At 42.6% G+C, this 26922-nt stretch overlaps 2 protein-coding genes across 2 annotated transcripts in view; both read right to left on the bottom strand.

Annotated features, from left to right (window-relative positions):
- The window catches only part of SLC5A3 (solute carrier family 5 member 3), a 33748-nt gene extending 21000 nt beyond the window's left edge, over nucleotides 1-12748 (bottom strand). The window contains exon 1 of the mRNA XM_004757529.3: nucleotides 12617-12748. The gene's annotated coding sequence lies outside the window, so the exon portion shown is untranslated. The remainder of the gene's footprint in view (nucleotides 1-12616) is intronic.
- MRPS6 (mitochondrial ribosomal protein S6) overlaps nucleotides 1-13485 on the bottom strand; it is a 66754-nt gene extending 53269 nt beyond the window's left edge. The window contains 3 exon segments of the mRNA XM_045084553.1: nucleotides 12617-12677; nucleotides 12679-13058; nucleotides 13231-13485. Coding sequence (XP_044940488.1) covers nucleotides 12617-12677; nucleotides 12679-13058; nucleotides 13231-13485 — 696 coding nt within the window.
- Between the last annotated feature and the right edge of the window lie 13437 nt (nucleotides 13486-26922).

The raw sequence follows: 26922 nt of genomic DNA on the forward strand, positions 1-26922 counted from the left end.
AGGCACAATATGTAGATTCATTAAACTATTTCCTTTTACCTGTGCCCAAGTCTGCTCCAAATTCTCACTTCTAGAAAATGGGAAAAACAGGTATCTCAAGGCAACAACTAGATTACTAAATAAAAAAGCCCTGTGGGAAAAAAAATGAAGCATTCAACAATTGTTATGCATTGCCAATTCTTTCAGGGAAGGCTCAAAGATGACCTACAAAACAAAAGCCAGCTGAACTGCATTCAAGCTAACCTAACTCCAAGGTCTCTGCACTTGTCTTCTGCTCTTCTGCCCCAAGTTCATGGCAATGGCCTCCCTTTAAGTCTTGGCCTCACCTAATCACTCTAACAAAAATGAAATTTGCTACATTTGTCTCTCATGACATCTTCTCCAGCATTTTTTAGTTTGTCTCCCTTACTAGAATGGAAGCTCCGGGAAAACTGGAACTTTGTCTTAGAGTTTACCACTACATTCCCCTCAAACATGGTAATGCTGGTGGTATCTGGAGGCACTCAAAATAGATGCAAAATACTTCCCTCAATCTAAAGGGCCTTTAACTCTACTATACCATTATGCTGGACACTCTTTACAGATAGAGTGATGAAAAGTAGAGCTGCTAGGTGGAGACTGTCCTTGGAATGCTGGCCCAGCCATTTACTGAGTTGTGTGACACTGGACACCTTTCTGCTTCAGATTTTTCGCTTGTAAAATGGAGATCACGCTACTTAATCCTTAAAGTGGCTGAGTATTCAAGGGGAAAATACATACACACACACCCTGCTTCAACTACCCACTAAGCATTAGAGTATACCTTCCAACCATGTCAATTTTGTGGTTCACCTTCATGTTTTCTATACTCCTCCTACTTGGTTCCAGTCTTATGTTCCTGGAGAAATCATTCCTAGAAGAACAGATGCCAAAAAGTTTCTTGTTTTTCCATGTGACTGGGGCCAGAAATTGTAAACACAAGACTTTTTGTAGACCAGATTCTAATTCTCCCAGGAGGCCAAGTCATAAATAGAAGATCCTGAAAGTGGGATGTTTCCTCAGATATATTTGGTTGGAAAGTTTTTAAACTTTCTGATTTTCCTCAATGTTTAGAGAATGGAAGATTTTTAAGAAGTAAAAAATAAGACCAAACAGGATAACTTGACCAGTATTCAGAAAGACTGGTAGAAATATGGCCTAAACTAAACATAAAAAATAAACATAAAACTGAGGTATGACGTTACAGATTATGAATGCAACGAGATTCTCATCTCGCATTTCAACAAAAGGACAAATAGACTGGCCTAAAAATACAGAGGAACAGAATCATAATTGCTTTCCATGAATGTAAGATAGGAAGATCCTGACGTTACAGGTTCCAATTATTTCATCCAAATCAGATAAAATATTTAATGTAGAAAATTTTGTTAGGACTCTTTCTACGCCTCAACTTTCTTCTGGATTTGCAAAAGCTCCTGGCCCTCAGGCCACACCTGATAATGCTTTCCTGAGACCAACAGTGCTACTACGGACTCAAGATCCTCACTGGTGGAAACTTGGTATCTCAGGTTTTTAGAATAGTATGCTTCACCCAACTGCTTTCTCATTTAATTGCTAACAAAACAGAAGGCAAACAGTACGCCAGTAAGAATGAAAACCAGAACAACATACTCCTGGGTCATATATTTACTTAATAGATTCAACCTAATTTTTTTTTAAAGGACACTTAAATACATCTTTTCTATATGTAACATCTGGCTGGCAAAGACCCTACCCTCAAATTTAGCTTTTCATTCAGCAAGAGAAGCTCACCTTGTGTTTGAATCTAACCTGGAACTGAATATTTTATATTCCTAATTTATCCATCTAACCAAAGCGAAGACTGCACATGGGTTTCCACACAAGTACCTTCCCAGTTCCTGAAATCCAAGTGCAGCCAAGGTCTTGAACACACGTTCCCATACTGGACTACATTCACAACAATCGGACTATGATAACTGCACTTGGGTTTCTTCACTTGACAAAATTCAAGCATTTTAACAGTAAGGGTAGCTGTCCACAAGAATGTTATAAAAACTAAAATCTAAACAAAGACAATACCAGCATTTCTTGATTCTGGAGCAGAAGCAAGCAAATACCAGTTTACAAGCACTGAGGGCTTCGGGTTAAGGTTTAAGGTTTTGTTAAGTCTGAACTTTCACTTGCAATTCCATTTTTAAGCTCTCACCCACACCAGCCACTCCTGAAGTGTTCCCAAAGCGGGTAGGGATTCCCTTAAGTAGGATACAGGAATCATAGTAAAGATGCTGGGGGGGGGGAGGGGGCACAATCAATTATAACTTGGACCTGAAAGGCAGGAAAGAACTGAGCCTAAGTTTGTTTTTCTCATTGCAGTTGCTGTTACATATATCAAGTGAGAATGGGGACATGAGAAAGAAAAAAAGAAAAGTCAATCAAGGCAACAGCTTGGTTTCCACTATGGAAACACGAAGCCTAGTCAAAAATAAAAATATTCTATCACCCCCTTGTTCAACACTCTGACTCGAGGAACACCTACTTTTTTTTCATGGTAACACTATGTTCTTCAAGGATCATGGGTCATATAAGATAATGTGAACTTCAAAAAATGTCATTTTCTGTGGGGCGCCTGGGTGGCTCAGTGGGTTAAGCCCCTGCCTTCAGCTCAGGTCATGATCTCGGGATCCTGGGATCAAACCTCCCATAGGGTCTCTGCTCAGCAGGGAGCCTGCTTCCTCCTCTCTCTCTGCTTGCCTCTCTGCCTACTTGTGATCTGTCAAATGAATAAATAAAATTTTTTTTTAAAATTTCATTTTCTAGACAAGCAATCTGCTCAGAACAGTATTTCAAACCCCTAAGAGGTTAGTACAACGGGTATGAACCAAATTGCACTAATGCATGCTTAAAGTAAGCACTCACTCAGACATCAAAAAAAAAAAAAAAAGTGGACTACGAATACCAATTTTTGATAGGTTATACTAAGTCATGCTTCAGTCCTTGCACTATTCTCTGAGTCTGTACATACACTTTAGCCAATATGGACATATGTTATCCAATAGTCCATAAATAGAAACCAGTATTACTTTTAAGAATGGAACATGTTTGCCATTTACTAATTAACTATCAGTCCTATTGTAAATCAATGACCAATTAACAACAAAGTGGGTTTTATCAACATGTGAGCAGCAATTTCTGAAACCTAAATGCTAAAGGAGTCCAAAAGCAGTCACGGACATCTTTAAAAAATGTCTAAAGCCAATTATCTGCATCAGAAATTATAAGATGATAGCATATCTGACCAACAGATATATTTTACTTGGTCCATGATGTTTAAGTATTTTTGAGTTAGTTGCCATCATTTTAAAAATCAATTTCCTGAAAAATCTGAATTTCAGGCTACAAAGCAGGAGAGTGAAGGACAAGCTGGTGAACCAGGCCCCCAGTCCCAGGGAGCAGACTGGGCTGGCCAGCACCAGCGCCACCAGCACACGTGTGCTCCCCTCCAACTCGCCCCTGGCCCACCCACCCCCTCACAGTAAAGGAATTAAAACACTCCAAACTGTGACAAGGTATAATCAAAACTGAGGACAACCCTTCATACTTACCCAGTTTTTAGAACACAGTAGTTAAAAGAATTCAACACACATCCTGGCTATTTCTCAAGCAACTTTGTTAAATCACTTTTATTAACTCATGAATACATTTACAATTCACATTGCCATCTCCCAAACAGAATGAAAAGGACTTAAGTTACCAGCATTACTACTCCTCTTGGTCACATTCTTGTTTCTTCCTTTATACACTCAAACACACACATCTCAAGTCTGCTCCAAGGGATGCCCAACACCTTATACCATCCCCAAGCCCATCATGCAACTTCAGGTGAAATAAAATCAGCAGGTATCAAGTCACAAATTAAGCCTGAAATAAAGTTGGATTTAGAAGACTGGCAAGGCAACATTTAAAAAAAAAAAAAGTATATTCTCTTGCAGAAGGTCTTATCTTGGACTTGTTAGATCATAAGTATTTCTGGCTTACAAAACAATTACTAAAAAAATTAAGCGTATTAATGAAATATATACACTCCAGCAACATGTGCCATAAAACACTGTTTTAATTCCTTCATAAAAATAAAATGTAAAATGAATGGAACAAGTTCTTAAAACCACCAATTAAAATAAAATATGTAGTTTTATAATACACTGCTGTATTAAATGAAAAGTAGACTAACTGAAAATACTATATAGTGGCAGAAATCAATAGGCTACCAACTATCTGCTACAACTGTTTTTCCTACTGAAGAGAGGTCCTCCTTACAGCTTTAGCAATTTGCCCATTAGCAATCAAACATTTGCTAAATAAAATACTAACTATTAAATACTAACTATATACTATACAATACTAAATACTAACTACACTTGCCTCGAATCACCTTACTAATTAACAGCCTATCTTAAGTAATTCTTCTCTTTAGATTTTCCCTATTCTTTACTTTTCCCGATTTCTCACCTAAAACATACATTAAGTCTTACTGAAGTACTAGTTATAATCAAGTTGGATGGGAGAGAGAAACACAAAGACCAGACGCAAACAGTTTAGCTCTTGATGAGGAGTCCCAGTGCACAGCGCCTGGCAAAGGCCAGCAGCTGTTACTAAATGATAGACATCAGTCTAACAAAGAGGTTGTTCTAAGCTGGTGGAGCCCACGGGAACCCTCATACACACACTCTACATCTTCCAGATGCAAAAGTTTGCCTTGCTTCATTAGCACGCAAGCTATTATGTAGTATGACTCATGTTCACGGCGTCAGATACTTACTGAGCAACTACTCTACTCCAGGCTTGACTAACCCTCAGATTCTGATAAAACTTACACACAAAAAAATTTACCTTTTGTAGTCTCTTCATCATTAAGGTGGTAATAATGGAAAACTAGGCAATTAAAGTTCCATAACTTGCCCGATATCACAAAGCTACTTCAGTGACACACTGAACACCTATTACATCCAAGGTCATGTTACCACTTTATCTTCAGACTCTCCATCTTAGAGATCACTCCCATTTTACAGTGAGGAAATGAAGATCCAAAACAGTTAAGATCCCTAGGAGGCAGGTGCCAGGAAGCAAAACCAGTCGATCTGTCTCTAGCTCTTTCTAGTTTCCCAGTGCCAGTTCTTTGGTTTATTCCGACATAACATAACCAGTATCTTCATTTGAGGATCTTACGTTCTTCTATTCATTTAGAAAACAAAAATCAGAGTACTTACTAAAGAAGCTTTCATAACCAAAACAATCATACCCAAAAATAACAAGCAAAAAAAATGGATTAAAGCTAAAGTAGGAAATCAAAATATCATACATACGTACCTTAAACATTTTATTTAAGTTTAACCCATAAATGTACATGTATTTGCCAATCTTAACATGGGGTGAAAGCACCTGGAGAATGAGACCGATGAGGAGGAGCTCCTTGCTGATTGAAGTTCCTTCTGCTTGAGCTAAACCACACCTATAGATGCATCATCTACAAATTTTCCATTTTCAGTTTCATTAAAGTGGAAAGCTTTCAGAAATCCTTGTAAAGCAGTCTACATACAAAATCCTTTGGGACTAGGCTCTTCTTCCTCCCAAACTTTTAGATATTGCAGCCATGTCTAATTCTACAAGCATTATTTTAGTAACTCACCTTTATCAAGTCTTTCCAAAGAATCCAACTTGGTTTTCAGGGGGAAAAAAAAAAGGTCTATGCACTCATTTCATCAGTTCACGTGATATTTAAAATTATTTACATATTACCTGCCATGAAATATTCTTGGAAACCAGCAAAACTGCAGATAAACATACACCTTGCCCAGTGCAAGCCAAGTGTACAGACTTGAAAACAACTTACTAACACGAGAGGTCAGCATGCTATCACCCACAACGTTTCAGAGATGAGAGCAGGAATCCTGCTAAGGTAGCTAAGTGAACATGGACATGTGCAATGCAGAGCAGAGGACAGAAATGAAACAGGCTGAACCCTCAAGAATTTGTCATCTGGCAAAGGAGATGAACATTCACCGATTAACTACAATAAGAAAGTGATCCATGTGATAAGACACAGGAAAACACCATGCAAATCCAAAGGAAAGGTTATAGTCTATACTGCTAACAGTGTAGGGCCTCAATATATATATATTTTTTAATGTACGAAATGAGATAAAATGGACTTCAGGCAAGTATTCACGTGGACCATGGGTAATTTCGAGAGGAAGGGCATTCTAAGAAAAGCAGTATGACACAGGCACCGAAGAAAATGAAAGGTAATGGTATTTATGGGGATTTGCAACAGGTTGTTTACTTGATATACAGAAAGGAGAATGAAAGAAACAGAGAGATGAAGTTTAAAAAAAAGAGGGGGGTCCCATCAGAGGTGGCCTTTTATGCCAGACTTCAGTTTGAAGGTCATTGTAAAAACCAAGGGTGCTGGTATTTGGCAACAGTGCTGACACACTGAACTGTTACGGAAGGGTATTAAAGTAATCAGAAAGCCACCACTACACAATGCTTTGTATTATTTCCTTGCTAAAAATGAATCTCAAATGAAATCTCAATTGTCTTAAAGTGTCTCCACAACAGCTATTTTTTGCACTCCAAGAAGCGCATTCAAGACAGGCATTAACCATCCTCTCTCGGCTCTGCGTTAAATAGACCGGCTAAGAAACTGCAAGAATCAAACTAGAAATATTAGTGCTTCAACTAGAGCAGAGAAGACTACGTGGGATTGGGATTACAGGAATATAAGGAGTTGAATTTGTTCAGCCACAGGTGACGGAAGACAGAGAAGTCATGAACCGTTAAGACAAGTTTTAGGGCAGGCAACTCAATTTTGAACTATACTGAGTTTGCAGTGCCAAGGGAACATCCAGGAGGTTATGACCAGCACACAAGAGAGTACAAAATGCCAGGGTTCTTAGCTTGTTACGAAAAAAAAAAAAAAGAAAGAAAGAAACAAAGAAAAGGCAAATCATCCATACGAAGGTGAAAGGTATAGAAATACAAGGAAGGAAAGGAAGGAATCAAAGCAGAAATGTCAGAAAATAGCACCATAAGAAGCTTCGAGAAATACTGAACCTATGAAATTATTTGTATATTCCTAATCGAGGGTCAGCAAATTCTTCTGTAAAGGACAAGAGGAAAAATATAAACAAATGAACAGGGTTATGTTCCAATACGCCTACATTTATGGACTCTGAAACTTGAATCTCCTAAGAGTTTTCATGTCATAAATTATCCTTTTGAATTTTTTTCTCCTACAACTTAAAACTGAAAAATCCTTGCTTAGCTCACGAGCCATAAAATACAGGTGGCAGGTTTAAATCGGCCTGTGAGCCACCATTTGCCAGCTCCTCCTCTGACAGAACAACGAAGATAAGAGAACTGGATTAACTGTCCTCTTCTAAACTTCTGAGGGTAGTTTTTCCTTTAAATATATTAATAACTTACCAGATGTTCATTAAATTTGAATGATTTCCTTCAATTTGACTAATTCCTTAAATTTGATTCCGCTGAGAGATAACTACATGTGTTGACAATAATCCCTGTTGGTTAAGAATACTGTCTTCCACTAAAAAGAGGTAATCTTTATCTTGAACAGAAAAATTACACTTGTACTACAACACAGCAAAGGCGCTAGACGAAAATTATTACCTTAGAGTCTGTCCCTCACTGCTTTCAAGCTATTTCTTTTTCAAGTGATTTTGTAATCTAAAGGTAAGAAGATTCGACAGCAGTCTGCACATAAATTCCTAGATTTTAAAAAACTTATAAACATCAGTAATGAATGTATGAGTCATGAATAACAATTAAGGGGGAAAAAATCAGTGCAGAATGTCAACTTCCAACAAGCAGTCTTAATAAATACAAACCACGTCTGGTGAGGAAGGACTCCTTACCCCCAAGCCACTCCTTGTACCTTAGCTGTAGCTCAGGGGCAGGAACAGGACTCCTTCTTCAATCACTTGCTGCGGCAATGAGCTGTAACCCAAGAAAACTGTAATACCAAATGAGAGTATAACATTGCCCACAAGGCTCAAGTCTTTCATTACTGGATAACTATTTTAAGTTGTCTGGTTTCAAGCAGACAAAACACAAAGGGTGATTATTATTAAGCTGTTCAAAGAGGGCCCATTAGAAGGAAAAAAACTAACTTAGCCACCTGACAGCTAGGACAAAGACATTTCCTTTTGGACTTTGGTCTGCTACCATCTGAGAGCAGAAATGTTACTATTTCCTCGTTACCAAATGTTGCCACCAAGCGAAGCTACAATGACCTGTGTTTGGCTAGTCCCATACTTGAGTTTATCTACATCTCCAAAAGTTATCTAAAACTGTAAACATTTTATATGCATTTCTTTCACAAGATCCTACCTGGGATACAACTCTAGAGCAAATACAAAACTTCTGCCAGTCTTTCTAATCAGAAAGGCTTGACTAAAGAAAAACCAAAGACTCTTACCGCAGAGTCAGAAAACCTACGGCTTTCCATGTATCAAGAACTGGAATATTACTACCACTTGTATTTCTCAATTTAACAATAAAATAAATAAATAAACTCAGATTACAACATAAAACGCTTCACCCACAAAGAACTACTTCAATGAGTGATTTTTTAAAATTTAAAATATAATCTGCTTTTCAATGAAATTTAAAATAAGGAATATTAAACATAAAGTAACTGGTGAACTCTGTTTTAAAGAAAAAGAACTCAAGATCTCCAAAATACCTATCTGCTTTTTTACTCCTCTTAGGAAAATACATAGAAGATACATAATGCTATTTTATCAAACACATAAGGATTCATTTAGCAGTTAAACTAGTTATTATTGAAACCATTAATCTTTAATTCCTCATGTAAAAATTCCTGAGTAGCAACTGAGAAAACTTCAGGAAAAATATGTGTCCAGGGCTTTCAGAACTCTAAATATGCCAACTCTGGGTAAACATACTGAGACATGATAATTAAAATGCTCCTAAACTTAAAAAGTTCCTAAACTAAGTAACCACAGAATATAAATGTTCTGCACAGATCTTTTTTTTTTTCCTTAAACCTCAAAATTCCTCTTCCTGAACCCATCCTAAGAGTAAAAATTTTATACAGTTTATACATCTTTTCCTAGGCTTCTCTACACAGTACGGGGCTTTATCATTCATGTATCGGCAGTTCTGTCTTCTACCTGAAATTAAATGCCAATATTTAAAGTCTAATTTCAAGGTGAAATGAAGGGACATCAGCCACTTCCTCAGCCTCTCCAGAGAAGGGTCCTCAGAAAGCAGCATCAGACCTTACCCACCACCAATGCATAACCTCTCTTCTTCACTTGAACATTCCCACTGCAAGAGGACAAGGCAGAGGTGAACAGAGAACTCTCCGCAAAGGCAGTTCATTTCTTTTTCAGTTGTTAGAGAACTCCTCTGATGTTATCTTGATATAGGTGTAACATGACTCAAATCTTTTTATTCTAGGGACCCTTCTATAAATGTGGTCTAAGACTGGTCGAAGCAACAACCTTTTCAAATGGCTTTAATCATCACCTCTGAAGGCCTGGTTTCACAACATTACCCATTACATGACCACGTCCAGTTGCAGAATTTAGCCACACTTTTACCTACTTTTCATACTACGAGTTAGGGAGAAACAAAAATGAGACAACTTTTTTCATAGTAAAAATTAGGGAGAAACAAAACTGAGACAACATTCCAGCTAAAGGGCACCTGCAAATCACCTCCCAAAATTTCTTCTTGGGAGGATTGGTAACTATATTCAGAAATGCAGAAACCTGGATATGTGACAAAAGCAGACTCATTTAACTCCCAGTTGCAAACTGAGAAAAACAGCACTGGAAATTCTAAGTGACTGATCAACACAAAATTGTACGGTTCAAGGAGGACTCATTCTGTATATTATACCTTGAAACCTTTCAAGGGGAACCCCCACAGCTAACTGTGCTACAACGCAAGGGGTCTCCCATACAAGACATGCTGAGAGCCTTAACAGAGTTTCTGCATTTTCAATTTAAAAATTCTTGTATGCTCATTTTTAAGGAGCCCAGCTAGGGGTGGAAAGAAGTAAAATAGGGGAGGAGGGAGTAACGCAATCCAAAGAGACCAGGAATGCTCTTCAGGCTTCTAGAGCACTACAAAAAAGAAACAGAAAGGAAGACACCTCAGGGAATCGAAACAAAAAATGCTGGGAAAACTACATCAGTCTCAACTTCCACGCTTGCTCTAAGAGTCGTCAATATAAGCCCGTTTCCTCAATCCCAAGACACAGCAGTGAGTAGATGGGGGTTAAACCATCCCGTTAAAGGGGATGTACACTTCAGGATCTAAAAATATGAAAAACATGCCACTCGCAACTGAGGCGTCACTACATGCCTCCAGCAGACGAAACAAACTGCCACAGACTAGAACTGGGGTTCTCCAGGCCTGCCAAAGGTGTGGGAGCTCACAAGTAGCATTTCAGCATCACATAAACCTAATGTGAACATTTTCATTCATCCCCCCACCCCCCACCAAGTATTGGTCTTATTTTAGAACCCCATTTTCCTAAGTCGAAATCAAAATCATTCAAAACCAGGAAATGTCTGTTATACAGTTACAGCCTACTCCAAATCTAGTTTTAATGAACAGAAGAAAAAAAAAAAAGAGAGAGAGAGGTTTTTGTTGTTGTTTAATCTGACTTTATTCAGGTCAAGAACTCTTCAGACACAACTTCACGGTTGTTACACTGTCCTATCCGCACCCACGGAGGCCTCCTCCAAGGAGTTGTTCACCTTGATTTTCTGTTAATGGGTTGCCCCCCCCCCCCCACCTCAGAGACTTCAGGGAAAGTATTCAATTATCATTTTCACCACTGCACTATGGGTCTTACCTGAACTAAAGAAATGTTTGCACCACATACAGGAGCACACAAAAAAAAAGGATACAAAGAAATACAAGTAACATGTAAAGCAAATACATTTAAACTACTCTGCTTGGAGCCCCCTTAACTAACAGATGTACCTGGCAGCTACACTAAAACCAAAGAGTGTGGAGTTTTCATTTTAAAGGCTTATGGAATAAACAAATATTATGCCTGTACTCTGACTAATGCTACCCATTTGGTCCCTAAAACAAGGTAAGATAAATTTCAATAACCACATTTTCCAGGCTCTATGGTATATTGCCTAAAAAGCACCGGTTAAAGGGAGGGCTTAACCAATGCCTACATAATTTAAAATGTTTCCTTTTTAAAATTAGGCTTCCCGTTTTTCCTTGTTTCTATTCTCCTTAAGCAGTAACATCTCAGCGTGGAGGGAGAAGGGCCAGGAAAGGGGAATATTCCAGAGGCTAAACAATACAATCTTATCTTTTCCCAAATTCTGGGAGAACAAGCTTGGGGACACAATGGCACGCCTGACCAACCTCTCTAGACCTCGTCACGAGGGACTGGTGTCCTCTCCGGCTTTTGGGTGTGCGGTGACTAACCATCTCCTAACGCCCCGTGACCCCCGGCTCTTCTATAGAAGTTGGACCGTGAAGCCAGGCCTAAATTTAAGCTCAACCAAACTTCAGTGAATAGCTACTCCTCCGAGTGGACCCAAAGCATGATTCTAGCGCTGTCGAAAGTTCTGCTTGCAAAGTTCAGACATGGTAGAGCTTTTATTCATTATCGTATCTGGGCGAAGGGGGGGGGGGTGAGGTGGAGGGGGGCACACACCACACTCTACGTTACCGAATTCACGGGAAGGATGGGGATTTCGGCGAAGGCTTGTGGAGTACCTGACCCAGCACAGAGGACGAAGAGCTGCCTCCGGGCCGCGGGGCCCTGTCCTCGGCCACACCATCACTTGCAACGAAGGGGCTGCAGGCTCGCTTAGCATCCCTCCAAACCTGAAATCCCCTACCTCAAGATCAATCAAAAGCGGGGGGGGGGGGGGGGGGGGGGGGGGGGGCGGGGGGGGGAGAAAAGTTTCTTCCGGAAGGCGCAAAAAAGGCCACAACTCGGATGAATGAAACTGGGCTAAGGGCACCCGGAGCAGGATTTTCGCTGAAGTCAGAAAAAGAGAAGTCAAAGATTTTTTTAACGGGAGATCGGTCGGAAGCGCCCGTGGTCCAGAAAACTGCACAAACCACGCTGTGGAGAACGTTTTATTGAGCGCGGACGGCTCCGGGGCGGCCGGCGGGCGCTAGTGTGGAGGCGGAGCGGGCGGCGGCGGCGGCGGGGCCGGCGACGAGGCAGCTTGGCGACGGCGGGCGCGGGGCCGGGCGCTCGCGCGTGTCCTCCCGCGGACCTTCCAGGGTCTCCCGCGGCCGCCCCGCCCCCCGCCCGCCCCGCCGGCCGGCCGCGTGCGAGGCACACCCTCCCGCGGCCGCGCTCCCGCGCGGGCACACCCCCGCCTCCCGCGCGCACGCGGCCTCGCCGCGCCGGCCGGCCCACGCGCGCCCCCTCAGCGCGGACGCCCGCCGCCCGCCCCCGCGGCCCCGGCCCCCCCCACGCCACCCCGGCCGCACGGGGAGGGCGGGGGGCGACGGCCTAGCGGCAGGGGGTGAGGGGCGCCCGCGCGGGAAGGCGGGCTCTGGGGGGAAGGTCACTTACCCGCTGCATGGCTTTCAGGATCAAAGCCAGCTCGTAGCGGGGCATGCCCGGTCGCACCGCGCGCGGCTCCGGAGCGAGCCGGCTCCCGGGACGCAGGAGGGGCGGGGACCGCGAGGGCCGGACGGACAGCTGGGCCGGAAGGCTCCCGGGCGGCGAAAGCACGCTCCGGCCGAGCGAGCCCGGGCTTTAAGGCTCTGGCAGCTGCGCAGACGGCCCGCCACGCCCCCCTCAGCGCGCCCCGCCTCCTGCGCGCCCCGCCCAGCTCCCTCCTCAAGGCGGCCGCGCCGCGCCCCCTCGACAGTCCTTCTCCCCCAGGCGCGCCACCCCCGCCGGGACCCCTGGCCCCACAGCCGCTGCGCGGGGGCGGCGCCGGGGGTTCCGCCAGGAGGGGCCAGCGCGGGCCGCACTCCGCCTCCGACCCTGCCGCCAACGTTCCAGCTACCTACGGTTCTCGAACCAGCTGGAACTTTCCATGCCTCCGTCTCATCCTGGGCGGCGGGCGAGCGTGCGCCCTCGTGTGCGCGTGCGCTAAACAGTGCGGTCTTGTCCGTGCACGCGCCCCTCGCCCGCGACTTGTCGGCGCGGGGGACCTTCTAAGGCGGCCACGCTCTTACGGGTGGGGTCTCAGCCGGACCTGGGCTTTCCCCGCCCATGGTTGCGCAGGGGAGTTCCAGAACGTTCCTGCTAAGGACTGCGCTTCCGCGCGCAGGGGATGCCCGGCGCAGCCTGCCCCTTCGCGCCCCCTGCCCACAGCCGTCCTCGCGTGGCTGCAGGCACCGGATTCCCGGGGTCCCCTTCCCTGGCGAGGTGGGCGCAAGGCGCCCGCTGTGGCCCACCGCTCCCGCTGTGGCCCACCGCGCTGGCCCCATCCTTCGCCGGCTGCCTGACCTTGGCAGGCTTCTGCAGAAGGGGGATGTGAAGGGCACCTACTTCCCAGGGCCGCGATGCCTTTGAGTGAGCTGATGCACGTAAACCGCTGAGAACGATGCCTGCACATAGGCGCGACACAAGCATCTGTTGTATGAGCCCGGCCTGCCCCACGTGTAGTTGCCAAGGGCAGGCTAATACTTTGGCTCAAACGGATATTCTTTAAATGTTTGCTCAGATTTCATTTAGAGGACCAGCTGAGAACTTGGAAAGCCGTTTAGTAACCGTCTGGGAGCATGAGCGTGCCCTGGAGGAGGAGAGGCTTGTGGTACATTCATTCCCTTTACCCCCGCAAACAGGCACACAGGGCTCACCTTTCCCTCCAGCCAATAACGACTTTTCCCAGCAGGCAGGCGTAGTACCAAATGCATTTTCTCCAGCTCCACTCCTTAGAGACTCCTGCAACTTAGAGCCCCCTGCAATTGTCGCCCCTGCATAGTATGCTTGTCCCATTAAAAGGGCCTGTGGGTGAAATGTTTGTCTTTAAAGTGCTTTAATGCTAATGGATAAAACAGCGCTTACTGTGTATCTGGCCCAACGCTAAGGCTCTTATACGCCTCTCCTAAAATTCGTACTCTGTGAGGCACATACTATTATGAACCACAACTTCAGGGATTCACGCAAAGTTTATGTAACTAGGCCCAGGTCAAACAGTAATAGAGATAAAATTTGGATCCAAACTATAGGAAGGCTGAGCCCATGCTTAGTCCAGCTTCTGGTTCTCTCCCACCACACAGATTAAAGTGTCAATAGTATTATTCGGTTGATGTACCATGTAGCCCATATAAACTGAGAATAGAGGCCCGGTGCCACCTTATCCGGAGACCTTGGTATTTCTCAGATCTTACCTCCCATCCCCCATCAAAGATAAAGATGATTTTTGAACATGTCTATTCTGTGATACTTGGGTTTTAACATTTTCTATTCTTGGACTTCTGAAATGTTTTCCAGGACGATTCCGTACTTCAACAGTCCCTCCTGTTATCAACAACATGTCCCAGTTTGGGAATGAGAAAACATGGACCCCCAAAGTAATATGCCAAGGCAAAGACTAGGGCAATACCACCAGTTGACTTTAACTTTTAGCATTTCCTCTTGAAAGCGCCATAATTTTTCCCTAATGGCCAGGGATGAGTGAAGGGCCTAGTTTGCTGACAATTAGTATGAGGAAATTAGTCTCATTGCATTGTGCCTCAACACCGTATGCCCAGCTCTCCCAATCTGGTGGCTGCCCCGGGGGCTCACTCCATTTCTTCTGAAAGGGAGAGAAAGGGCATCTACCCTTTCTCCCCCTTCAACTTTTTTTTTTTTTTTAAGCACAGGATGATCATTTAAAAATGACAACATCACAAGGAATGCTGATTCCGATTTAATGTCCTTCTATTATAACTACAAATTAAAATGCGCCGGAAAGATATTTTGAATTTTATACTATGTATTTAAGTAGACATTTAGAATTATAAATATTACTGTAATATTTGATGTATTAAAATTATTCTGGTATTTAGGAATAAGCTTAACCCAGAAGACAAAAGATCAGTGCACTAAAAACTGTAAAACAATATAAAGCAGTCACAGATGAAAAGATATCTGTGGTCATGGATTAGAAGAAGCAATGTTAAAATGCCCAGACTACCCAAAATGATTTACAGATTCAGTGCAATCCCTATCAAAATCCCAATGTCAATCTCTAAAGAAATAGAAAAAAAATCTTAAAATTCATATGGAACCACAAAAAAATAATGAAAGCAATTTTCTGCAAGAAGAATGAAGCAGGAGGCAATATACATTCTAATTTCAACCCGTATTACAAAGCTATAGCAATTAAAACAGTAGGGTACTGACACTAAAAAAGACATATAGACCCAGTGGAACAGAATAGAAAACCCAGAAATAAACACACATATATGGTCAACCAATGGTCATCTGATATTTGACAAGGGCCTAAGAATACACAATGGGAAAAAAGGTAGTCATTTTAATATATGGTGTTGGGAAAACTGGATATCCACATGCGAAAGAATGAAATTATACCCTTTTCTTACACCAAAACCAACTCAAAATTGGGTGGCTCAGTTGGTTAAGGGTCTGACTCTTGATCTCAGCTGAGGTTATGGTCTCAGGGTCGTAATAAGGAGCCCTGCACCAGGTTCTGTCCTCAGCAGGGACCCTGCTTGAGATCCTCTCTCTTCCTCTCCCTCTGCCCATCCTCATGCTCCTGCGCTCTCTCTCTAAAATAAATAAATATTTTTAAAAAATTAACTCAAGGGTGCCTGAGTGGCTCAGTAGGTTAAGCCTCTGCCTTCGGGCTCAGGTCATGGTCTCAGGGTCCTGGGATTGAGCCCCGCATCGGGCTCTCTGCTCAGCAGGGAGCCTGCTTCCCCCTCTGCCTCTGCCTGCCTCTCTGCCTACTTGTGATCTCTCTCTCTCTGTCAAATAAATAAATAAAATCTTTTTAAAAAATTTAAAAATTAACTCAAAATAAACTAAAGACCTAAACATAAGACCTGAAATATAAAACTCCTTGAATAAAACACAGGGGAAAAAAATCTTCTTGATGTTGGCCTTGGTAATGATTTCTTGGCTATGACACTAAGAGCACAGGTGACAAATGCAAAAATAGACAAATGGGATTGCGTCAAACTGAAAAGCTTTTGCACAGCAAGGGAAATAATGAATAAAATGAAGAGGCAATCTATAGAATGGGAGAAATTATTTACAAACTGTATGTCTGATAAGGGGTTGATTTACAGAATATATAAAGGAACTCATACAATTTGATTTTTAAAAACAGCAAGAAGGGGTGCCTGGGTGGCTCAGTGGGTTAAAGCCTCTGCCTTCGGCTCAGGTCATGATCTCAGGGTCCTGGGATCGAACCCCACATCAGGCTCTCTACTCAGCAGGGAGCCTGCTTCCCCCCACCCTGCCTGCCTCTCTGCCTACTTGTGATCTCTCTCTCTGTCAAATAAATAAATTAAAATATTTAAAAAATAATAAAAAATTAAAACAGCAACAAACACAAAGAATTACATGATTTAAAAATAAGCCCAAAAAATAGACTTTTCTATAAAGAAGGCATATAGAGGACCACGAGGTGCATGAAAAGGTGCTCAATGTCACTAATCATCTGGGAAATGCAAATCAAAAGTACAATGAGGAGACACCTGGGTGACTCAGTTGGTTAAGGGACTGCCTTCAGCTCAGGTCATGTCCTCAGGGCCTTGGGATTGAGCCTCACATGGGGAGTCTTTTTCTCCCTCTCCCTCTACCCCACCACCTTGCTCATTCTTTCTCTCTTTCTCAAATAAATAAATGAATAAAATTTTTAAAAAATTTTAAAACTACAATGAGATAGCACATCACACCTGTTAGAATGGTGTCGACAGTTAGCAGGTGTTAGGAGGCATGTGGAAAAAAGAAAATCTTTGTCCCTGTGGGGATATAAGTTGATGCAGTCACTGTCAAAAACAGTATGGAGACTCCTGAAGAATTTAAAAATAGAACTACCAGATGATCCAGCAATCCCTTTTATGATCCTATATCTAAAGGAATGGAAATCAGATATTAAAGAGCTATCTGCACTCCCATGTTCATTGCAACATTATTCACAACAGCCAAGACATGAGAGTAATCTCAATGTCCACGGGCAGATAAGGAAAATGGGATGCTCTACAATACTACAGACTTAAAAAAGAAGGCGATCTTGCCATCTGAGATAATGTCGGAGAAACTGGAGGACAAACACGACACAAAAGGACAAATACTACATATCACTTACATGAGACATCTGAAATCCTCAAAACCATAAAAGCAGAGAGTAGAATGGCTGTTGGCAGGATCTGGGAGAAGGCACCGTGGGGTTGTATTAGTGAAAGAGTCCAAAACTTTAGTTATACAAGAAAAAAGAATATTCTGTAACCTAGGGTCTCCAAAACATTTAATGTGGTATATATTGAAGATTTAATTAACCAGAAATCTTGAAGATTTGGTTAACCGGAGATCTTGACTCATTTTCAAGTAAGGTTTTATGAGAGGCAACAGAAAAGAAAAAATAAGTTGAAATCCAGTCCTATTTCAAAAAAGTAACATCACTGTATGCCTTGGGCCACCTTAATCATCTTTACCTTCTTATTTTATATCACTGTATAATAAGGCTTTACCTTGAGCCCACAGAAGATTGTTAATTTTGAAAGATATGTCACAGACAGGCCTTGTGTGTCTAAAGACAACTCAAAAAAGTGAAGAAATGGGAATGTTTTCAATCAAGCCAAGTCAGATTTTCAGCTGTCAATCAACACTCTCCTCAGCCCGTCATCTTCCCCCTGCGGAAAGTATGGCGTCATTTCTTGGCCTGACTGCTCAGCCCATGGCCCCAACCCAAGTCACAACATTTCAGATTCACTCTGTTTTTCAACGTTTTACCACTGAACCTGCTGGTGTTTCTAAACCCCCTTGCTCATGCTGTCACCCACCTTTTCAGAGACTCAGTGGGTCATCTCACAGCTCTGTTGGCTGTGTGCCTTGCCAAATGAAACACAGTGTACAAAATACATACATTATTAGGTCAGGCATTTGGGGAGCTCTTTTAATCCACTAATTTCCAAATCATTTTTCTCATTTTGATCGAGTATGTTTTCTTGGAGGAGAGGGAGCTCAAATTTGGGTTCCACTTTATAAGAAAAAAAAAAAAGAAAAGAAAGGAAAGCAAAGTTTGCCTAAATGAAATGTTTCCTTACTTTCACCTCTGCCTACCCTCCCCTGCAATCAATCAATCAATCAATCAATAAATAAATAAATAAATAAATATGGCATGTTTGTGGGAAATGTTCTCTTCACCATAGTACTTTTTCAGGAAAAAAATGCTAAATATAATTTTTAACTTTAACTTTGGGGGGCACCGGGTGGCCCCATGGGTTAAGCCTCTGCCTTCGGCTCAGGTCATGATCTCAGGGTCCTGGGATCGAGCCCCACATGGGGCTCTCTGCTCAGCAGGGAGCCTGCTTCCCCCCTCTCTCTCTGCCTGCCTCTCTGCCTACCGTGATCTCTGTCTGTCAAATAAATAAATAAATAAATCTTTAAAAAACAAGCAAACAAACACACAATTATTTAAAAAAAAAAAAAAAAAAGACCAACAACAAAATCCTCCCTACACCTTCACTTATCAAAGGACTTAGCTTTCCTCCTGACATTGTTAGAATGTGTCCGGGTACCTGGGTGGCTCAGTCAGTTAAGCATCTGCCCTTGGCTCAGATCATGATCCCGAGGTCCTAGGATCGAGTCCCGCATCAGCCCCTGCTCAGCAGGGAGCCTGCTTCTCCCCCTCTCTCTCTTCCTGCTGCCCCCACCCCTGTGCTTGTGCTCTCTCTCTGTCTGTCAGATGAATAAATAAAATCTTTAAAAAAAAAGAAAAGAAAGTGTCTCCAGCAGCCTATGGTGGGACACTCATGTTAAATGTCAGTAATGTTGGAGGTAACAACTTTATGGTCTTCCTCCACAAGTGCAAAATCCAGAACACACATGGAAGGATTTTAGATTTAGTCAAAGGAACGAGGCCATGGTCTGGAGAGGGTGCAGGAGGATGAAGCAGTGTCTGAAGGGGTCTTCAGGGGGCAAGGCACAAAACAAAAGTCAGTAGGAATGCCTGGCAAAATAAACTAAGTGGCCCTCACTCAGGGCCCTGTGAGGTACAAAAGCCAGGCCTGCTCCACACAGAGCAGCTTTCACGCTGCGCAGAATGTGACAGGCCTAAATGGATTCAGAGGGGGCTGGGGCACCGGCGGGGGCAAGCTCAGAGGGCATGGCGTGGGGGCTGACGGAGGTTGAAGGAAGGAGTGTCAAGAGGTAGAATCCGTAGGATCTGGTGACTGACTGAATATTTGAGGGGAAGTTAGTGGGGCAAGTGTCAACAGCGGATCCCAGGTTTCTCTTCAATAAACATTCCGGACCGATTTGCCTTTGTTCTGGTCATATCCCTGTGTGGCATCTCTTCAGCTCCTAATTCAAAAAGCTTATATGACAATTCAATGTATTAGTGTTTTTTTCTCTCCAGATATCTTATCTTTGCAAATCTTCATAGCAAGATGATGATCTTCTGAAGAACTGAGGTGATCTCTTTTATGTCTCCAAAGAGTCTCCCTCTTCAGGGTTTCCACCAAAGGGAAGAAAGTGGTAGGCATAAAAACGCCTGCACCCACAACTCAAATGATCTGGCCACCCTAAGACTGTTGGAGGTTAGGGGTCATGACATCACCAGTCCACACTTCCTGGTAAGAAGGTCAATATGCCAGTATCATTTCCAAGTCCACACCCTCTGTGGGGATCATCTCACCTGTGTTGTTAGGGCTCTGTCGATTCATGTTGGGGAGAATGCCCTCATTACAACAAGAAGGAGTTGCATAGACTTGGTACAAAGAGCAAAGCCCGTAGGCACTAGACTACATCCAGTGGTTAGGCAGCCCCCCATTGCCTCAAGGTCAAATCGGAATTGTGCCCTTTATCTAAACTTCATTGGATTTTCCTTTTACAAAGGCACATGACAGGCAGGTAAAGAGCATGTAGGAGGGAGGCAGAGGGGATTCCAAAGGAGCCCATATTCAGGGAGAAAGTGATCTTTTGCAACAGAGAACCTCGTAGGAAGTCAAACCCCCAAATGCAGCCATGAGGAAGATCTTAGACTTGAGAATGTATCACCAATGAAGATATAATGCTTTAGTATTAGATAATATCTATTTTTTTTTTCAAATTGCCCATGGTTTTTAAAAAATCAACTTCCTGGCAACAAGAGCAGCAGCTGTTTGTTCTGCCAAAAAGAAAAAAAAAAAATCCTCACGTGCAATTAAAATTACAAGATAATTGAGAGCTATCAGGTGATACCTCCTACAATAAATCATGAACTTTCAGCCTCCAGTTACTGAGACCTTAGGAGAATAGAATATGCAGGAAATATCTCAGGATTTAGCTCCCAAATTGAATAAAGAAATCCACAACTGACCTTAATACTAAACACATAGTTACTAAGAAAATTTTAAATAACCATGTTAATCAACTGCTCTCCTGTATTATTGCAAATGGAACAAGTCACTTAAGCCATGAAAGAATCATTACATACAGTGCTATCATTAAACGACTCCTAATAAGGAATTCCCAAGGGGTTAACCTTGGCAATGATCAGTTATTTACAAGTCCTTTTTTTTTTTCTTTCTCCAAAGTGTTCAGAATCCAGAAGGCAGGGCCTTTGGGAGCAAGGACAACACTTTATCTTCCATCAATAATAAGGGTGGTTGACATTAGAGACAGCCAGGTTGGCAAACCTCCTCCTGCTGTTAATGATTCAGTGATTAAGACATGACCAAGTTCCTGCATTCGGGAAGGAGGGCCGTGGTCGGCCAGTGAGGAAGGGCAGCTTCAGGCCTGGGAATCAGTGCTGTTAGACTTGACTCCAGCTGGAAGCTGTGGCAAGTCCTGGGTAAGTGTCACAGGCAACACGCAAGCACCAGGAACCCTTTCTCTGACCACCTCACCTCCACTCACCACGGTGCTGCGAGGTACCTTTCACACTGCGGCCATAGGATGTTTCAGAAACCCATATCTTTTTTTTTTTTTTAATTTTCAGTGTAACAGTATTCATTGTTTTTGCACCACACCCAGTGCTCCACGCAATCCATGCTCTCCCCAATACCCACCACCTGGTTCCCCCAACCTCCCACCCACCGCTCCTTCAAAACCCTCAGGTTGTTTTTCAGGGCCCATAGTCTCTCATGGTTCACCTCCCCTTCCAATTTCCCTCAACTCCCTTCTCCTCTCCATCTCCCCATGTCCTCCATGCTATTTGTTATGCTCCACAAATAAGTGAAACCATGTGATAATTGACTCTCTCTGCTTGACTGATTTTACTCAGCATAATCTCTTCCAGTCCCATCCATGTTGCTACAAAAGTTGGGAATTCATCCTTTCTGATGGAGGCATAATACTCCATAGTGTATATGGACCACATCTTCCTTATCCATTCGTCCATTGAAGGGCATCTTGGTTCTTTCCACAGTTTGGTGACCATAGCCATTGCTGCTTTAAACATTGGGGTACAGATGGCCCTTCTTTTCACTACATCTGTATCTTTGGGGTAAATACCCAGTAGTGCAATTGCAGGGTGATAGGGAAGCTCTATTTTTAATTTCTTAAGGAATGTCCATACAGCTATATGTAGAAGAATGAAACTCGACCATTCTCTTACACTGTACACAAAGAAAAACTCGAAATGGGTAAAAGACCTCAACGTGAGACAGGAATCCATCAGAATCCAAGAGGAGAACATAGGCGGTAACCTCTTCTATATCAGCCACAGCAACTTCTTTCAAGATATGTCTCCAAAGGCAAAGGAAACAAAAGTGAAAATGAACTTTTGGGAGTTCATCAAGATCAAAAGCTTCTGCACAGCAAAGGAAACAGTCAAGAAAACAAAGAGGCAACCCATGGAATGGGAGAAGATATTTGCAAATGACAGTACAGACAAAAGGCTGATATCCAGGATCTATAAAGAACTCCTCAAACTCAACATACATAAAACAAATAATCATATAAAAAATGGGCAGAAGATATGAACAGACACTTCTCCAACGAAGACATATGAATGGCTATCAGACACATGAATAAACATTCATCATCACTAGCCATCAGGGAAATACAAATCAAAACCACAATGAGATATCACCTCACACCAGTCAGAATGGCTAAAATCAACAAGTCAGGAAATGACAGATGCTGGCAAGGATGCGGAGAAAGGGGAACCCTCCTACACTGTTGGTGGGAATGCAAGCTGGTGCAGCCACTCTGGAAAACAGCATGGAGGTTCCTCAAAATGTTGAAAATAGAACTGCCCTATGTCCCAGCAATTGCACTACTGGGTATTTACCCTAAAGATACAAACGTAGTGATCCAAAGGGGCACATGCACCCGAATGTTTATAGCAGCAATGTCTACAATAGCCGAACTATGGAAAGAACCTAGATGACCATCAACAGATGAATGGATAAAGAAGATGTGGTATATATACACAATGGAATACTATGCAGCCATCAAAAGAAATGAAATCTTGCCATTTGCGACAACATGGATGGAACTAGAGCGTATCATGCTTAGCGAAATAAGTCAAGCAGAGAAAGACAACTATCATATGATCTCCCTGATATGAGGAAGTGGTGATGCAAGATGGGGGCTTAAGTGGGTAGAAGAAGAATCAATGAAACAAGATGGAATTGGGAGGGAGACAAACCATAAGTGACTCTTAATCTCACAAAACAAACTGAGGGTTGCTGGGGGGAGGGGGGTTGGGAGAAGGGGGTGGGATTATGGACATTGGGGAGGGTATGTGCTTTGGTGAGTGCTGTGAAGTGTGTAAACCTGGTGATTCACAGACCTGTGCCCCTGGGGATAAAAATATATGTTTATAAAAAATTTAAAAAAAAAAGAATGGCCAAATTTAGCAAGACAGGAAACAACATGTGTTGGAGAGGATGTGGAGAAAGGGGAACCCTCTTCCACTGTTGGTGGGAATGCAAGTTGGTGCAGCCACTTTGGAAAACACACATCTGATTCAGTTTCTCCCCAGCTTAAATAATTCAATGGCTCCCCTTTACCATTAGGGTACATTCCTAACTCCCCAACAGGGGTCTATAAGGCCCTTCCTTGAGTGTGCCCCCCATGCCCACCCCATCCCTCTTCCCCCTCCTCAGTGTTACCCCATGCTGTTTGAGGTCCCTGAGCTCCGCATGCATTTCCTCTCCTGCCATTTCCACTCTGCCTGGAAATACCACTCCCTTGCCCTAGCCTACTTTTATTTGGCCCCCATATATTTTTTTAAATTATGAGATGTTTCATGGGATTGCATGAAACACACATGGAGAATTACAAAGATTATTTTATAAGGGATGCCCGTGTTGCTCCGTCAGTTAAGTGTCTGACTTTTGATCTCAGCTCGGGTCTTGATATCAGGGTCATGAGTTCCAGTTCATGCTGGACATGGAGCTGACTTTAAAAAAAAAAAAAAAAAAAGAATTATTTCTCAAGCTTCACAGAAGCCCACATCCAGAATCTTCTTCCGTGCCTCTCTAGAAGCACAACCCCTCACCTCCCCCACTTTTCCTTGGCTTCCTTTCTGGCTTTACCATCTTTGGATGCATTCCCCAAACAGCAGTCTGTTTCTGCCCACTTCCTGAATGTCCTGTGAGTGCCTTGCCTTTCCTCCCCTCAAAATGTATTTAAGAGATTCATCCAAGTCCTAGAGTGTAGTTGTTGCTCACTTATTTTCATCACTGAAACTATTCTACTGTACAGCTAAACCACTGTCTATCTGTTCTGCTAGGAGGGCATGATGGTTTCCTTTGTGGGTAGCTATTTCAGAGAACAGCGGTGGGAACATCTTACACACACAACCAATGCATATATGTGCCCATACAAAGAGTTGCATGCTCTTTCCTAGGGTATGCAAACCCAGACCGGAACTGTTCTACATGATGCCAAACTGTTCCTCAAAGTGCTGGTACCAGTAGGCATTTCTCCAATGGTATATGTCAGTTTGCTTCCCTCTGTTCATGTCTCAGTTTTGATGACTGCCAGGCAGAAAGCCTACCCTGAATTTGAAAGTCTGGGTCAGGTGCACCTCCTCTGGACTCTTTCAGCCCCTATGCTTACTCCATAATCCTGTGAACCATCTCTTGTTGCGTGCACAGGACAGAAATGCAAAGATACTGCTCCGATCCCTTGCTTCTGGCCCTCTGGGTCCATTGCTTTATTAATACTGAGGTCACGTGGCCCCCAGGCTGCTCCCCATCAAGGATGGAGCACAGTAAAGTGAAGAACAAATTCAGGTTCATTTCTATTACCCCAGGACTCCTCTGATGGGTGACTTGGGCTCAAGGACTTCCCAGTGATTGACCAAACCTTTCTTGGAATTGTCCTGCGGTGTGAGACTCTCTCTCCCCTCCCCATCTTCAGGATAGATGTCAGACCTGTGATGCACTCCTCTCCCCACCTTCCCTGCTTCCCTCCTTTTGTTCTTTATGGATATTTCCTCCAAGAAATCTCTTCCATATCTGATCTTGTCTTGGTGTCTGCTTCTTAGAGAGCCAGAACTAACAAAGTGTCACCTCTTCTTTACTTTGTGACCTTAGCAATGAATACAAAAATTATCAGAAAATAAACCCTTGTGCCCCCAGCGCCAAACAGTGGGATAGATATATGATAGACTGGTGTCATCTTGAAGGCAGAAGAAAACTGCTTGCCCCAACTCTGATACCCCACTTCTTTCCATAGGCCTAGCCACAGGCTCCACTTCCTACTTAAAAAATGACCAAAGAGGGGGCCTATAGTAAGTGGCCTCTAAGAGGGTCTTCTATGATCCCTACCTGTTGGCATTGCACTTTATATAATTCCCTGTCCTCCAGTGTGAACCAGATTTAAAGACCTCTAAGGAATTGAATATAGCAGAAGTGATAGGATATAACTTCTGAATTGACATTATAAAAAGATGGGGCTTCCATTTTGTAGTCTCAGTGGTAGAGTGAAGACACGGGGTTGAGAATCAGAAGATCTAAGTAATCGTTGTCTTGAGGGTCCTCACCAAGTCATTTTAATTTCCTTATGTTTTAGGTTCTTTATCTATTAAATGGGTTAGGCAATTCTTAATGACTATGATTGCTTTGTGTAAGAAATAAAATCCTAATAAAATTAACAAGTGTTGGTCTACGTATCTTTTTTGTATCAATGCATTTAATGCTCACAGCAGTCCTGGGGTGAATCCTCTTATTATCCTCATTTCATACAATGGAATACTACTCAACAATACAAAGTCAACTATAGATATGCTCAGCAACACGGATGAACATTTATTATGCTAAGTGAAAGAAGTCAGATCCCCCCACCACACACACACTCAAAAACATACTGAATGATCCCATCCCATAAAATTCTAGAAAATTCAAACTATAGTGACACAAATCAGTGGTTGCTTGAGGTAGAAGTGAAGAAGAGGAATTATAAAGGAATGTGTGTAAACACTTAGAGATGATGGCTATCTTTATTATCTTGATCAGAGCAATAATTTCATGGTCGCATACAATGTCAAAACTTAACAAATTATGTACTTGAAGTATGTGCAATTTATTAGGTATCAATTATAGCCTAACAAAGCTGTAAAAAATATAAGTCACATCATTATTATACTCAGAAAAATCATTTCCAGTCATTGTTCTATTGTTCTAATATACCTCTACTCACATCTTTTCCTCTTTTCCCTTCCCCAAATTCCTGAATAAGAGGTCAAACCACACTCACCTCTGGTATTCATATCAATTAAGAAAAAAAATGTCCATGTGGAAAGAATTTTAAGTTCTGCAGGAGATGCAAAGATGGATAAGAAATAGTCCATGTCTTTAAGAAGTTATAATCTACATAGGCAGAGATGATATGTTTATTTTTTAATTTTTTATAGAAGTATGTTTAAAACTAAATCATCTAACAAGATTTAAGTATCAATTCTAAGAAATAGAAAGTATATAAAAGGAGAGAGATTAGCTCTCTAACAAAGAGTACAAGCAAAAATTTCCAAAGCCACATGACTTTGGGCTGGGATGGCTTGGGAATGTTTCATGTAGGATGTGGGATTTGAGTTGGAATGTGAAGAATGGATAACATTTAGATAGACGGGAGCAGAAAAGAGGATAAACATAAGATGTTTTGGTGGGGTCAGGGGATGGTGACATTGAGTGTACAAGTTTGACAGAAGGAAAGGTGTCTGTAGAAGACTTACAGAAACTTAACTCTATAAAAGTGGGACCAGAGTTCGAGGGCCTTGAGGACCAGGTAGAGAGTCTAAACTCTTGGCCTTTATTTCATTTCAACAATAAGAATGTAGGGAAGCTTTCACTGTTGGAATCATTCAGCAAAGAGTATTTGAGCATATACGAGGAATGTAGAAAGGAGATGACTTTGCTGAATGGACAAATCCCTCCCAGTCCTGAGACACTGGTCACAGAATGATGAGCTTTGAAAGCATCATGAGAGGTAGGACTGGAAATTTGTCCCATAGTATCTTGGGCTCTTCTTGGAGGTGGTGCCTGACTTCCATGCTACAATCAACAGAGAGAGATTTTCCACTATTTTACCATGTGAAGCCAGCAAATGGAAAATAATCCCATGTGCAACCATCAGACTCTCTCTCATGCTTTTGAGTCCTGAGTGAATGACTCAGTGACATGAGGAACAGCGAGAGGTCATTCATCATGCTCACCAGACCCTTCCTTCTTGATGGCTATGGTTATGCTTCCTGCTAACCAGCCCTTGAGAATACTCTTGGTTCCTGGCCAGTACTCTAGACTCTGGTCAAT

This window comes from Mustela putorius, unplaced genomic scaffold (assembly GCF_011764305.1).
Source record: "Mustela putorius furo isolate JIRA1106 unplaced genomic scaffold, ASM1176430v1.1 tig00000765_pilon_pilon_pilon, whole genome shotgun sequence".
Lineage (NCBI taxonomy): Eukaryota > Metazoa > Chordata > Mammalia > Carnivora > Mustelidae > Mustela > Mustela putorius.